At 43.0% G+C, this 15,953-nt stretch overlaps 1 protein-coding gene and 1 pseudogene across 2 annotated transcripts in view; one reads left to right on the top strand and one right to left on the bottom strand.

Annotated features, from left to right (window-relative positions):
• The window catches only part of GTF2E2 (general transcription factor IIE subunit 2), an 81,724-nt gene that overhangs the window by 44,431 nt on the left and 21,340 nt on the right, over positions 1-15,953 (top strand). Inside the window, exon 7 of one of the 2 annotated variants that reach the window (XM_016209072.2) lies at positions 513-644. In XM_016209072.2, the coding sequence (XP_016064558.1) occupies positions 513-629 (117 nt within the window). In that variant the 3' untranslated portion in view covers positions 630-644. Of the gene's footprint in view, positions 1-512; positions 1,020-15,953 lie in introns of those variants that run through there. The other variant, XM_016209073.2, reaches the window with a different exon arrangement.
• Positions 14,895-15,723, bottom strand: LOC148093635 (small ribosomal subunit protein eS8 pseudogene; annotated as a pseudogene).

The raw sequence follows: 15,953 nt of genomic DNA, 5'->3' as shown, positions 1-15,953 counted from the left end.
GAGAAGCAGAGAGAAAGAAACATCGACATGAGAGAGACACATCAATTGGTTGCCTCCCACATGTGCCCTGACTGGGGCCAGTGATCGAGCCTGCAACCGAAGTGCATGCTCTTGGCCGGAATTGAACCCCAGGACCCTTGAGTCCACGGGCTGATGCTCTAACCACTGAGCCAAACTGGCTAGGGCATGATGGATATATTTTTAAACCAGATAATAGTGATGAAGAACAAAGCTTTACTGCCTCTCTTTTTATCTACTTAGTGCCTAGAATAGTTCTGGGAAGTTTTTGTGCCAGCTCGTTTATTCTAGGTAGAGGTATACACATCATAACAGCACTGGTTCTTGTTTACGGTTGGGAGTGTGCTGTGGATTGGTGTGTATGAGGATGGCCTGCAAACCAGAAAAATGGGCCAAATACCCCGAACCTCTTGCTTCTGGTTTCTGGGCATCCTTTAAAATCCTTACCGCATTGCCCTCTGAGTAGCTGTTCCTGTTTTTACCTTTTCCTGTAGGCCCCTATTCAGAGAAGGAAAAAGCCTGCTTCACAGAAAAAGCGACGGTTTAAGACTCATAATGAGCACATGGCTGGCGTGCTGAAGGACTACTCTGACATTGCTCCTGGCAAATAGTGAACAGTTTTATAGGTGAGCAAAGAGTTACAAATACAAAGTCAAGATCTTTCTTGTTGACCCTGGGATCTGAAGACTGTCTTCCCATCCTGCTTCCTAGGACAGGAGAGGAGCAGTTCCGTTTACAGAACAAGTGTAAATTACCAAACTCAAAGCTTATTTTAATTGAATAGGCTGATGAGAAATGTGATGTTCCCTGTTAACTTCTGTTACTTCTTGGGGGAGAGGCACTTAGCATGGCATACAGGTGTCTGCTGTTTATCTCTCCTTCTAAGGGGTTCCTGGTTCCATTTTTCCTTTTATTCCTTTAGAACAAGTTTGCAGATAGTCTGAATGCAATATCTGTTTATTCCAAAATAACATATTTATAATAAAATCATTGCCAAAGGAGCTCTGAGATACTAGATAATTCAGTTTGTTTTTTTCATTCTTGGCAATGGCAGTTGGCAGCTCGGGCCTTTAACTCCCACGTGGTGTGTGTTTGGGGTGTTGGAGACTGACCCGTACTGTGTTGCTGAGCATATGGATTTCATAGTTAGAACACAAAGTGTGCCTCTTGTTAGCAAGTGAAGAGGTAAAGATACATTACATGTGATTTTTAATGTTTTCTTTTAAAAGGGTAAATCAGAATTTAGCATCTTGGATTTTGCAAGTCATTGTCTCATGCCAACAAAGGTAGATAGAGTCATCTTGCCATCCTGAATATCAGCTTTGCATCCCAGCCCTTAGGGTTTGACCTGAAGTTCTTCTGGTGAAGAGTTTTTTCTTTCCTCATTACTGGCCATTGTTCACCAGAGCCATTGTCAAATGGGTTCTTCAGAGTTGTGTTGTCTTACAGGAAATCTTTGTGGTCATTCTAGCCTTCTGTGGAAAACTGCCATTTTTCTTATCTCTACCTGTGATATGGTCTTTGGTGGTTCGAACTTGGTGGGTTGATTGTTACAGTCCTTACGTCACAAATTAAAATTGTAGTGTATTATAAAAACGGCTTGGTGTTCTCAAAAAGGGTATCATGGTACCCCAAAGCAGTACGTACTTTGTGCATATGACAAGCAGTCCTTTTTGCAGCTTTAGTTCTTTTAATCTCTTCTTTTTACTTCTCACCTGCATTTACAGTGTCATTGTTTACCTCTTTCTTACATCCAAGCCCCAAAACATGGCATGCAAAGATGTAAAACTGAGGCTCAAAGCATAATGATTTGACTTACATATATCATGAAATTGTTACTACAATAAGTTTAGTTAACATCCATCATCTCACATAGATACCAAAGATGGTTTTGTTTGTGTTGAGAAATCTTAGGATTTACTCCCTTAACTTTCATATATACCATACAGCACTGTTAACTATAGACATCATATTGTACCTTATATCCCTTGTACTTATTTATCTTATAACTGAAAACTTGTACTTTTTAACTATCTTCATCTAGTTTCCCCTCCCCCGTTTCCCACCTCTGGTAACCACATCTGATCTCTTTTTGATGAGTTTGGATGTCTTTTTTTAGATTCAACATGTAAGTGAGGTCGTACAGTGTTTCTCTTTCTCAGCCTGACTTATTTCACTTAGCATACTATCTTCAGGGTCCATCCATGTTGTTGTAAACAGCAGGATTTCCTTCTTTTTTATGGCTGAATAATATTTCACTGTGGATATATACACATCATCATCTTTATCCATTCATCTGTTGATGGACACTTAGGTGGCTATTGTAAATAATGCTGCTATGAACATGAGGATACAGATATCTATGTGACATAGTGTTTTTATTTCCTTCAGAAATACTCCCAGAAGTGGAATTGCTGAATCATAGGGTGGTTCTACTTTTATTTTAATTTTTTTAATTGATTCTAGTGAGAGAGGAAGTGAGAGAGAGAAACATCAATTGGAGAGAAACATTGATCTGCCGCCTACTGCACGTGCCCCAACCAGGGATCGAACCTGCAACCCTGGCATGTGCCTTGACCAGCAGTTGAACCCGAGACCTTTCTAGTGCATGGGAAGACACTCTGACTGACTGGGCCACCAGTCTAGGGTGCAGGGTGATTCTACTTTTAATTTTTTGAGGATGCTTCATACTGTTCTCCATAGTGGTGGGCAGAAACTTTTTAGTTTGTCTAATTTTCATTTTGTTGCTTGTGCTTTAGGTGTCATATCTAAAATGCCATTGTCAAGACCCATGTCAAGAAGCTTTTCTTTTTTTTTTTTTTTTTTAATATGTTTCTATTGATTTCAGAGGAAGAAGGGAGAGGGAGAAACATTGATCAGCTAGCTGCCTCCTGCACACTCCCTACTGGGGATCAAGCCTGCAACCCGGGCGTGTGCCCTGACCAGGAATTGAACAGTGACCACCTGGTGCATGGGACAGTGCTCACCCAACTGAGCCACACTGGCTGAGCTGGGCTCAAGAAGCTTTTTTGCTCTTTTATTCTAGGAGTTTTATGGTTTCTGGTCTTATATTACTATGGCTTTATAATACAGCTTGAAATCAGGAAGTGCGATGCCTCCCATTTTTTTCTTCTTTCCTAGGATTGCTTTGGCTGTTTAGGGTCTTCTGTGGTTTCATACACATTTTAGGATTGTTTTATGCTTCTGTAGAAAATACCACTGGAATTTTGATAGGGGTTGCATTGAATCTGTAATTGGCTTCGGGTAGTAGGGACATTTTAATAATGTTATTTCAATCCATGAACACAGGATGCCTTTCCATTTATTTGTGTCGTCAGTTTCTTTTATCAAAGTCATGTAATTTTCATTGTGGAGCTCTCTAACCTCCTTGGTTAAATTTATTTCTAAGTATTTTATATTTTTCATACTGTTGTAAATGGGATTATTTTCTTTATTTCTTAGATAACTTGTTAGTGTATAAGAATGCTACTGATTTTGTATGTTAATTTTTTATGCTGCAACTTTACTGAATTTATTAGATCGAATAGTTTTTTTGATGGATTCTTCAGAATTTTCTCTATATTAAAATCATGTCATCTTCAAATAGAAACAATTTTACTTTTTCCTTTTCAGTTCTGATGCCTTTTATTTTTATTTTTTTTAAGGAAACTTGAGTTGCTTTATTTAGCTTCCAGTTTCTGGGAGGCTCAAGAATTATAATTATTCTGGACAACAAAAGGAAATAAGACTGTGCTTATAGATCTTTTTCTGCCATATTCTTTCTGTAGGGTTGCTGTTTTATTGTTGCCTTTCTGTTACATGGATGTACACACCAGGTGTTAAAAAAGCACAATACATTGTACAATTAAGCACCACACCTTTTATTTCTTTTTTCTCACCTGACTGCTTTGGCTGGGAATTTCTGTTCTGTGTTGACTAAGAGTGGTCACCCTTGTCTTGTTTTTGCTCTTAGAAAAAAAGCTTTCATTATTTCACCATTGAGCATGATGCTAGCTTTAGGCTTGTCATGTATGGCCGTTATTATGTTGAAGTATGTTCTGTACCCACTTTATTAGGAGTTTTTATCATGAACGCATATGAGTTTTATCAAATGCTTTTTCTGTGTCTTTTGACATAATCAGGATTTTTTTGTCATTGTATTGATGTGATGTATCACATTGATTAATTTGCATACATTGAACCGTTCTTGCATCCCAAATATAAATCCCACTTGATCCTGATAAATGATCTTTTTAATGTGCTACTGTATTTAGTTTCCTGGTATTTTACTGAGAATTTTTGAATCTATATTGATGAGGGAGAGTGGTGTGTAGTTTTCTTTTCTGGTAGTGTTCTTTTTTATCTTTAGTATCAGGATAATGCAGGCCTTGTAAAATGAGTTTGGGTGTGTTCCCTTCTGTTTGTTTGTTTTTTGTGTTTTTTTTAAACATATCCTTATTGATTTCAGAGAGAGGAAAGGAGGGAGAGAGAGAGACATCAATGATGAGAGAGTCATTGATTGGCTGCTTGGCCCGCAACCCGGGCATGTGCCCTGACTGGGAATCGAACTCCGATCTCCTGGATCCTAGGTTGATGCTCAACTGCTGAGCCACGTCCGGCCGGGCCTCTTTGATTTTTTGGGAAGAGTTTGAGAAAGATTGGCGTTAATTCTTTAAATGTTCAGTAAAATTCACCTGGGAAGCTATCTAATCCTGAGCTTTTCTTTATTGGGAGATTTTAAATTACCGATTCAATCTCCCTACTAGTAATTGGTCTGTTCAGATTCTTTATTTCGTCCTAATTTCAGTCTTGGTAGGTTGCATGTTTCTGAGAATTTTTCCATTTTTTTTCTAGATTATCCAATGTTAGAGTGTAATTGTAGTATAATAGCCTTTTATGATTCTTTGTATTTTTTGTTGTATCAGTTGTAATGTCACCTTTTTCATGTATAATTTTATTGAATTGGGTCCTCTCTTTTTTTTCTTTGATAAGTCTAGCTAAAGATTTGTAAATTTTATCTTTTCAAAGAAAACCAACTCTTTAGTTTTGTTAGTCTTTCCTATTTTCCCATTCTCTATTTCATTACTTCTCTAATTTTTTTAAATATGTTTTTTATGGATTTCAGAGAGAGGGAGAGAGAAAGAAACATCAATGATGAGAGTCATTGATTAGCTGCCTCTTGCACCCCCCCCACTGGGTTGGATATCAAGGTTGTAACCCGGGCATGTGCCCTGACCAGGAATTGAACCACTGGTTCATTGCTCAACCACTGAGCCATGCTGGCCAGGCTCTCTAATCTTTATTTCTTGTCTTCTGCTAACTTTGGGATCCATTTGTTCTTTTTCTAGTTCATTAAGGCATAAGAGCGAGGTTGTTTCTTAATGTGTTTATTGCTATGACCTTTTCTCTTAGAACTGCTTTTGCTGTATCCTATGTTTTGATATATTGTGTTTCCATTTTCATTTGTCTCATACTTTTTTGTTTCCCCTTTAATTTCTTCTTTGATCCATTGGTTATTCAGGAGAGCGTTGTTTAATTTCCATGTATTTGTGAATTTTCCAGTTTTTCTTGTTACTGATTTCTAGTTTCATACCGTTGTGGTCAGAGAAGATACTTGGTATGATTTCAGTCTTCTTGAATTTGCTAAGACTTGTTTTGTGGCCTAACATGGCTTATACTAGAAAATGTTTCATGTGTACTTGATAAGAATGTGTGTTCTGTTATCTGCTAGAGTGTTCTATATATATGTCTGTTAGATCAATTTGCTCTATAGTGTTGTTGAAATCCACTTATTGATTCTGTCTGGATGATCTAGCCATTGTTGAGAGTGGGGTATTAAAGTTCCCAACTATTATTGTATTGCTGTTTATTTCTTTTAGCTCTGTTAGTTTTTTTTTAAAATATATATTTGGGTGCTTCAGTATTGATCCCTTTATCATTATATAAGATCTTTGTCTCTTTGGATACTATTTGCTTAAAGTATCTGTTTCCATTCCTTCACACTCAGTCTATATGTGTTGTTAAGGTTTAAGTGAGTCTCTTGTAGGCATTTTGGATCTTCTTTGCTTGTCCATTCAACCATTCTTTGTATTTTGGTTGGATAATTTTATCTATTTATATTTAAAGTAATTATTGATGGGTAAGGACTTACTGGTTTTTGTGGTTTTCTGGCTGTTTTGTAGATCCATTGTTCCTGTTTCATATCTTGGGTCCTTTTTGTATTTTGATATGTTTTGGTATCAGTATGCTTTGACTTTATGATGTTATTTTGTATAATTACTGTAGGTTTTTCCCTTATGGTAGCCATGAGGCTTACATAAAATATCTTAAATGGGTAATGCTTCGAATTAGTTTTCCTGCCTGGTGCAGTGGGAGAACCAGCTCCAAAGTCGATAAGGGTCTTTATGGTCTTGACTCAAACTGACCATGCCTCAAGTTCTGTGGCCAAACAGGGACACTAGATTTTCACTGCAGACTCTCTGCACATTATGGGTATGCAACTTTATAGGTGTTCTGGCCAGGTTTTCTAGTCTTGTGGGGCTGGGGATATTAGCTCGCATGCCAAGGTGTGATGGACCCTGGCATGGGAAGTCCCCAAGGTACCCTGATCAGGACTTCTGGTTGGGAGGGGACAGGAGCTACACTCAGTAGTGGGTGGGTCCATGACTTAGCTCCCTGTCTGGACAGAGCCAGGAACCCTGCATGTGTGGCACTGGTTTTGCAGGTGATCAGTTCCGCTTGCCTCTGATCTGCTCGAGCATTGCCGAGCCATGCAGCTTCTAAGTGTTCTTGCCAGTCTTTCTGGTCAGGCAGGGCTGGGAGCTTCACTCTGCAGTGGGTAGGGCTATAACTCAGCCCCCCTGCCTGGCAAGGGCAGACCAGCTTCAGGGCTGGCAAATTTCTTTGTTTGAGGACCCAAATCAGGCAGACCTGCACCCCACTGATTTCCTTGGTGGGACTGTGACATCTACTTGGTTCTGCAGATGAGCAGAGATGTTGGTTGGGATTATTACAGTCATGAGCTGCTTAACGACAGGGATGCTTTCTGAGAAATGTGTTATTAGGCAGTTTCGTTGTTGTGCACACTTAACAGTGTACTTACACAAACCTAGATGGCATAGCCTGTTACTGTCATTGTATGTGCTGCACATTTATACCACTGATAATGCACTGGGTTTGTTTTCACCAGCATCGCCACAAACACGAGTCGTGCATCGCAGGCATTATGATGTAGGAATTTTTTAGCTCCGTTATAATCTTACGAAACCACTATCTATGTGCGGCCTGCTGTTGACCAAAACGTCATTATGCTGTGCGTGACTACTTGAGCGCTGCAGGTAGGAGTTCAGTCTGCCAAGAACTCAGTGCTGGTGGATGCAATTCTTCTCCCCTTCTCTACTGCAGTCAGATTCCCAGTGGTTAATTTCCCTGCAGTTCCGTGGGGCGAGATTGAAGGGGGGCTCTTAAGAAGTGACTCAGCGCTGGGGCAGCTGGATGTCCACCCTGGGAACTCTTTCCTGTGAGGAACTGCAGGCTGAGGGGAGACCTCTCAGTGTGGTGCTGCTGTGGCCTGGGGGAGCAGCAATGCGGTTAGTATGGAACTGCTCCTCATACCTTCTGAGGTGGTCTGTCTTGGTCCTTGTGGTGCAGAGTAGTGCTTCCACGTCACCGTGTTCTCGAATTCTCTCAGTGGTGTCTCCTCCATGAATGGTGGTTAGTTTTCTTGTGAGGGGGAACAAAGTCAGGAACAACCTATGTTTTCATCTTGGGGATATCACCTGTCACCATCTGTGTTGGTTATATCTGGAAATGCATTTTGGACATCTCAAACACTTCGTCTTGTTTTGCAAGGAGATGGATATCATTGCCTCCACCACAGGTTTTAAGATGAGATGCTTGCTTATGGCCAGCTGTGTATTACCAGTGGTTTCTAGCTAAGTCTGTTCTCGTCAGTATCTTGTGAGCTGGCCTTATAGTTGATTTCAGCTATTTTGTCTAAACTCATTTCGGAAACGAGGAAATTGAGATTTAGAGAGGTAAAACATCTTACTAAATTTTGACGCAAATTCTGTAGCTTTACCTCATTCACTTGTATTTTCTTGTGTTAAGCTTTGATGTTCTTTGCCTCCTACATGGAGGGGAAAGCCCTCCATATACCCCATGTTGAGCTACTGGGATTGGGTCATCTGGTGACATCTGGGGAGGAGTATAGTCTTTGTAGGAAATTGTGGTAGCCCAATGGTGTTTGAAGGTTGTGAAAAAAAGGAAGAAGAGGCTTTTACTAGTTCTCATCTTAAATGACATCCACTACAAATTTAAGTTAAAGTTGCAGTCATGCTCTTGTGTCTGCCCCTTTCTGCTGGGTCTGCTGGCCATTTAGAAATAAGTGGGAACAGGCATGGCTGGTGCATTAACAGGTTAGTCTGTGTGCATTTTGATCTATAATTCATCAGTCATTTGAGACTTTTAAAAGAGGATAGCTAAAGAAGTATATATTTGAGCCTAGACCAAGCATAAGAAATGAACCTTTGGCTGTTGCTGTCACAGCCTGTAAGTGTGGCCAGATGATGGTAGGACTCTGGGGACAGAGGAGCACTTGACTATTCTTAACAAGCCAGGACCAGCATTTATGCCCTGCAGCAAGGCTGGAATATTGTGCTAGAGACAGCAGAGGTGACCTGCCACCAATGCATTGCTGTCCTTGGGGCTTCATGTAGGACAGTCTTCTCTTCCCAGTGTGTGTGTTTTTGTTTTTCTTAAACTTCACCTGAGGATATTTTTTCCCATTGCTTTTCAGAGAGTAGAAGGGAGAGAGTGAAAGGGGGGGAGGGGAGAGGAGACAGCAACAGACACTGATTGGGTGCCTTCCAAACTCACCTTGACTGGGGCCGGGGATGGAGCCTACAATCAAGGTATGTGCCCTTGGCTGGAATCGAACCCAAGACCCTTCTATCCGCAGCCGACGCTCTTATCACTGAGCCAACCTGGCTAGGACCCGGTGTGTGTTGTGTAGGCTTCTCCTGAGGAAGCAGGAGATGTTCTATGGAGGTGGAGCGGTGGAAGACCAACGACCTCCGGAAACCAGTCCTCAGAATAACTGAACCTTGGGACCCCTTCCCCAGTCGTGGTGTGCACACGCGCACATGCACATGTGTAGAGTGAACGCACTTTGGAAACAGGTAGACTAGACCCTGGGATTGTGCTTCTGACCTTCCTTCTGGCAATAGTTAAAAAAAACAGCACATTTTCCTTCATAAAAGGATTTCCATTACAAGTAAACGTGCTGGTGCCCTCCAGCAGAGTGGCAAGGCTGCCCTCACAGGCCTCTTTGGACAGTTAGGCCTGTTGAACTGGTTCAGCTCCCCTGGTTTGGAAGTGGATCACCACATTCCTGTGACTCAAACCATGCGGTTTCAAGACCCTGTGAGAACCCAGTGAATTTCAGCCACCCAGAACTTTGCAGGGGTCATACTTCAAAGGACATTCAACCCAAACTTACCTTGAAATAAGTGAAAACACAGAAGGGTACCAACAGGAGGGAACTGAGTAAACTGTAGCCTGAATTTGGCAGGACCTGTACCAGACACACCCCAAAAGCAGGTTTATCTTGCACTCAGCTGTTGTAACAATTTGAACTTTCTTGCTGACCCACTCACACCCAAGCCCTGCATTCTAGTTTTAGAGAAGCGCTCTTTTGCCCAGGCAAATATTTTAACTTGAGCATCATTTCTCATTCAATTTAGGCATGTCTTTTTGTTTAGAAGACAAGTTTGAGGTGAATATGAGCCTCTGGCCTAAGTTTCTAATTTAATTGTGTTCATTAGCATGGTCAGTTTCACTTGAATTTTAAGCAAGAGGTGTGTGAGCAGTGGAGTGTGGAAGGTTTCACTGCTATCTTTATTTGTGGTCATAGCAGGCTATGGTTTCTGGGAACAGGGCCTCCCCTCCTCCCTTGCAAAGCAGGAAGCAGTACAGTGGGTACTCTGGAAGTGCTGGTAAAATAGAACCTTTGGGTTTACTGGCGAGCTATGCAGAGAACATAAAATGGGGAAGAACTGTCGTGGCATATTGGCATCTTTAGGCCGTGAGGTGGTTAGAGCCAGGTCAGTCAGTTTAGGGGAGAGTTAATACTGTTTTAGCATGTCTAGGCAGATGGGAGCTCTACTGTGGCAATCTAAAAATTTTCCCAATCTGGGGGCCTTATTCAGCTAGCTGATTACATACAGTTTGCACTATAACACTCCTTAGTTTTAGTGTAGGCGTTTTGAGTACCGGTATTTCAGATAACACCTCGCTAGTGACATATTCTTCTGCCTTCTAAGAATGTTGTAAAATTGTCACAGGAAGGTGTGATATAGTGGATTAAGAGTTGATGTGTAAGAGCAGCCATACACCAACACTCTTAAAACTGGGTACGGATGCTGTTCTCTAGGTGCTGGACATCCCAGTGACGTGGAAGGCTGTAGGGAATGTGCACATAGTCCCAGCACCAAGCATGCTTGGTCAGAGCACCCGGAAATACCGGTCTATTCTTCTGTGTCACCCTGACACAGACAAGCGTTCTTGTGTATTGAGATACAGAATTTGGGGATGTTAGCCAGCCCCTCGGGAATGTTCCTTATGCTGCACAACTCAGAGCCCAGAGGTGCCATGGGGTGCTGGGTTTGGGGAACCTGAGATGAAAGCAGAAAGAATTACATGTTGGTCCCATAGAACGTCCAACATATATGCAAACACTGGGTCTAGTGAGTTTGAAGCCTAGATATGATTAACTGGAATTCTAACTTTCATTTTCCAGGTTCCTTTTAATTTGTAATTTTGTTAGAGGTAGAAGGTATAGCATAGCGTGTAATACCAGATGCCAGTTTAGTCTTATGTTCACAAGGGGCATATCTTCCCCTCCCAATAGAGAGGGTTCAGCTCCCCTAAAGATGGTTTAGTTCCCATTTTTGTGGTGCCTACAAACTGGGACTGTATGAATGTAAGCAAGAGGGAACAAACAGACCTGTTTTCTCTTATCCCAAGTTCCCAATTCTGGCACTCTTCATGCTCAGTAGAGTGACAGAAAAGGCAGTTTTTCAGACTGTAATGAAGCTGGTATCCAGCTGAGTGGTCAGTGGGCACATATCTGGAGTTCATAAGCACCACACAGGCTTGTCACTTGCAGATCACTGATGACCATGAGCATGGTGGTGGCTGGAGCACTCACTCATCCATCCCAAGGCCCCTTGTGAAGAGTCATATGGAAGTGACTTGCTCAGGCAGTGACTGGGACGAGGGTGGCCCAGGGTAGACAGGAGAGGCAGTATATCTCCTTCAGGGGGTGATGCCCTCAATTCCTAGGTTGTCTGGCCAATCTCTGGTGCCTTTGAGTAGGAAGGACACAGACGGGCTGAAGGCAAAGCCACATGATCAAGCCTGCCCTGGAGCCATGCTGGTGTGGCCTCCACAGCCTGGGAAGAGCTGAGAGTTGGTTTTCTACTCTATTCCTGGCCTCCAGGGTATTGAAAGGCTCTGATGGGACCTGCTTTTGGTGATGTGAGCTCCAAACACTGAACTAATGTCAGTGCCCAACAAGACTGATAGTTAGTAGTAGTTGTTGTTATTACTTGGAATTGAGCACTGTGCGTTCCCCCCCTTTTGGGGGAAGAGAGGTTGGTGAGAGTGTATATAAGAAATGTTTCTATCATCTTGGCTATCAGTGCTTGGTTATCAATTATATTAAGTTAGCAGAAAACCATAAATGACTATAGATTTCAGATGATCTGAAGCTAAGCTTTGTAGGCTGAGGTGGCTGTGAAGAGTAAAAGGCATCGCCTGGCCGGGCGTGGCTCAGGGGTTGAGCGTCGACCTAGGATCCAGGCGATCGGTGTTTGATTCCCGGTCAGGGCACGTGCCCGGGTTGTGGGCTGCAGCCGATCAATGACTCTCTCATCATTGATGTTTCTATCTCCCTCTCCCCCTCTCCTTTCCTCTCTCTGAAATCAATAAAGATATATTTAAAAAAAAAAAAAAGTAAAAGGCATCAGTAGAGGTATGTGGATCTACCATGAGCTCCTCCTGCCAGGTCAGGCTCTGTAAGGGCCGCAGCCTAAGGCATCGGTGTTGCTCACCAAGTGCCCACAATAGAGGCACCTGTGGAGGTTATTTTCTGACTCTCCCAGCCCCGCCTCCTTCCTTAGTCTCTCTGTCCTTAGCTTTGTCAAGGCCTGAAAATGGGAAACAAATCTGCTGGTCCCTGGTCTGCAGTGTGGTTTGCTCTTGGTAGATCTTGCAAAAAGAAATTTGCCAAGCAATGGTGTGACGGCTGGGATAAGCACTTTATTTTTTAAAATGACAATAGAAAAGTACCTTTAAACAGTTTATAAAAGCATAATAGGCTGTGTGGAAGTTGCTGTTTACCTTAGAAACAAGAGTATAGAAGTCTCACCGAGAGCCAGGTGGCACTGAAGGCATATGAGGGCTTGAACATAGCGCCCCCACACTACTGTAAGTGCCCCTTTGCTTCATTTATACAAGGGTGAGAGCCCCTCTTCCCTGGCCCTTCTGGTTGTTTTTTTTGTGTGTGTGTGATGACCTTTAAAAGCTTCTTGATATGTTTATTTCTAATGGAAAATAATGAAGGAAACCTGAATCAATATAATTATTAAAACATTGAAGTCTTTAGCATATGAGCAGATCAGTTAAGAAAGACTGTGATCATGTTTAGCTATATCAGCAGATGAAATTCTTAGGTCAATGTGTTTTTACACATGGTTCTTCTATAAAAGGGGGGGGGGGGGGGGCGGGGAGAGACTGAGTGGTTCCAGAACTGCCAGCTTACAATGCAAGACATTTTGTTTTGAAGAAGTCTTGAAGGAGGCTGCCCAGTATTCATTCCCCACGCCCACTGACTGCACTGCCTCTCCATGCCAGTGTGGTAGAAGTGTCCTCGTGAGCACACAGTTTTCAAGACCATGTTTTAAATGGCTCATTGGGCACGGTGCTGCCAGCACTCAGGACACCAGCTCAGCCAATGTTTTGCTAAATCACCTGGGAGGCATGAGCTGCTCACTGCAGCCATGCAGGGTGGGCAAAGCCAGCTTCCTCCTGAGGCAGCGCTGGTCACCCTTCTCAGTGAGGCCAACTCTGCACTGGGGGTCATGCACTGGGGCTCAAAGAGTGTATGCGTCACCTCGAGCTGCCAGGGTTCTCTAAGGGCACATTCTCATCAGGAATTGGTACCAAGGAAAAGCTTCTTTGCCTGGCTGTGAGCATGTCACCATGGTGGAAGCTCCTGGAGGCTTTTGATGGTCTTGCAGGGTGGCCTGGACCCGTGAGCGAACACCTAGTACTGCAGACAGCACAGCTCTGTTTCTAACATCTAACACGTTTCTCATTCACCCTGGACCCGGGACAGGCACAGGTTTCTATACATTCACAGTATGATTCTGGAAATTTTCATATTTAAAAACATGCCTCAAACATGCAGATTTTAGAGGGGAAAAAATAGATATTTTTAATTACAGGCATTCAAAAGTCAAGCACAAAAACTGTGATCCAACCCAGTGTAAGATCATCCATCCTGTCATACTTCAATGTTTGGTATAAAAATACTCACTCTTGGTTTTACTGTTGACACCTTTTATGTTTTGTTTGAAAATATCTCCAAACTATACAAAAATGTATGTCAGACCATGCGTTCACAAATAACACACTATTTATTACAGTTATACAGTGTAAAAGAGTAAAACATTTTTATTATATTTTTTTTCTTCGAGAAAAAACAGATGTGTGATAGAGGCTGTGGCAAAGTCTTGAAGGGATCAAAACTGGGCAAGGTTTCTTTCAAACCTGAAAGAGAAAGAAATGTATGAAGAAAGTGGATTTCAGAGTGTGTGCAGTAATTAATGCCTCCCCACTGCGGGGTTGTGCATGGAGACACCTGTTGCTAGAATTCATGCTCTAGAAACTTGCACCTGGGGAAATTCTTGGTGATCCCTTACGAAAGTGTAGGTGTGTGTATGTCAGTGTGGAATGAATTTACTGATTCGCCAAGTAAAGACCACACAAGAGTACCGACGGCCTAACCTCAGATATATAGGGAGTATATTTAATTTTCATTTATCTCTTACTTACTAGAAATTTCCAATACCACCTTCCCCTGCATTTGCAAGGAAATGCTCATACTTGTCTTGCTTTGTGGCAGGAAAAGGGGCCTTGGAAAAATCATTGAGACTTTCCGACTGCCGCTGGCAGAGCCCACCCTGGTCTACCAGGATGCTCTGAAATACATCTCAGCTCCTCCATCTGGGTTTAATTAACTATGTAAAGGCGGCACTGTGAAACCTCTATTATTATTCTGTCATGCATTTTACTTTTCTCTCTCCACATCCCTTGTTTTCTTGCCATCATCTTAGCAGCATGTCAGACTCATCAATTTGCGGTTGTACAAAAGGTACATGCAGGAGTAAATCAGCATATACTAGGAATTTGTACGGGAAATGCTTATTTGTGAGAGGAGGCTATAAAGAAAATAGTATCATTATTGAAAACCCATATAATTGTCCTAAGTTACTTATTTGGAAAAATGTGTATTTAGCAATAAATCCTGAAATTAGAAACATATTTTGGTGAACACTCAAACACAGCTAATCGCATGATTTTGTAAATACTCCTAGCCAACCAGGTCTGTCCCGTGTCAGCTGAACCTGAACTGTGAACCAGTCAGCCCTGTCACAGCCTGGTTTGTAGATGACAGCACAAATGGGCAGAAATGGGCCACGAGTCAAAAAACCCAATGTAGTTACCTCAGCGGCCCCCCAACCCCACCCCGGCCTGCTCCCTTTACTTTCTCAGCAGAAGTCTCTGAAACAGGCACGTGTCCAGCAGGAAGGACGCGCCTTCAGGAAAGCTCACTTTCTGACTCCTTTTGCCTCCCCTGGTCCCTCAGCAGATGCTGGGTGTGGGCCAGGCCCGTTCACATCCCCCTTCAGTGTAGGTAAATTGTCCTGTGGTGCTTCAGTGAGCTGGGCCATCGGAAGGACTTTTTTTTTTTAGATTAAACACCTTTATCACATGAGCTACGATAGGAGGGAAGGGGATTTATTTGCCTTTCCGGGCCTTCATGTTCCTCAGAGAGAACTCCAGCTCCTTGCCCTCGAGCACAGAGCCCTCTGCTCGGCCACACTGGCCTGGTCTTGAAGCGATGCACGCTAAAAGCCTGCCTGCTGGAACTGCTCCTCTAGGAGACTGCTGACTCTGGCATTCTTTTTCCTTTCATCATATTTCTTCTGAATTTTCTTTGATTATTTTCTGTTTAAAATCTCTTCCTCCTCAGGAGTCAGGCTGGCCCCCTTTTGCGGCCCAGGGGCAGCGCAACGCGGGACTCGTACCTGTGGGTATGGTGCGCTGTCAGAGCACAGCGCAGCTCTTCACTAGGGTCTTGTTGCGGGCCAGTTCGTTGTTGGACGCATTGTAGACAACATCAATGATCCTCGTTTTGCGCGTACAACACTCTGAGCCCCAGGAGAAGTTGCCCACATCCAACCTCAAGGCTCAATACTACTATGTTGCCTCCCGCACTCAAACGGTGTGTATGCAACGGGGTCCAATCTTAGTGTTGGCAGCAGGGCATCCCAGCTCATATTTTCACTTCTTGTGGTAGGGCTTTCTCTTGGCCCCAGTCTTGCGGCGCCTGTGCCAGTTGTCCCGAGAGATGCCCATGGCTCGGCGCTGGCTGGAAAGAGCTGGACCCTTCTTGAAAGCTATATTTCTCCTGCTACACTCTGATTTCTCCCTGGCAGGGGGTCTTATGAGGCCGGGCATTGCCTTTGGGGCTGCACTAGCTGACCCTCCCAATGAACCCATGCCCTTCTGGCCCTCCTGTCAAGTGTGAAGAGGCAAGACCCCCACCCCATTTGCCAGTCACCACACATCAACAGAGGAGGGAAACC

Source organism: Miniopterus natalensis, chromosome 2 (genome assembly GCF_054644295.1).
Source record: "Miniopterus natalensis isolate mMinNat1 chromosome 2, mMinNat1.hap1, whole genome shotgun sequence".
NCBI lineage: Eukaryota > Metazoa > Chordata > Mammalia > Chiroptera > Miniopteridae > Miniopterus > Miniopterus natalensis.
Note: the sequence above shows the minus strand (reverse complement) of the source record. Positions and strands in the feature narration are given on the sequence as shown.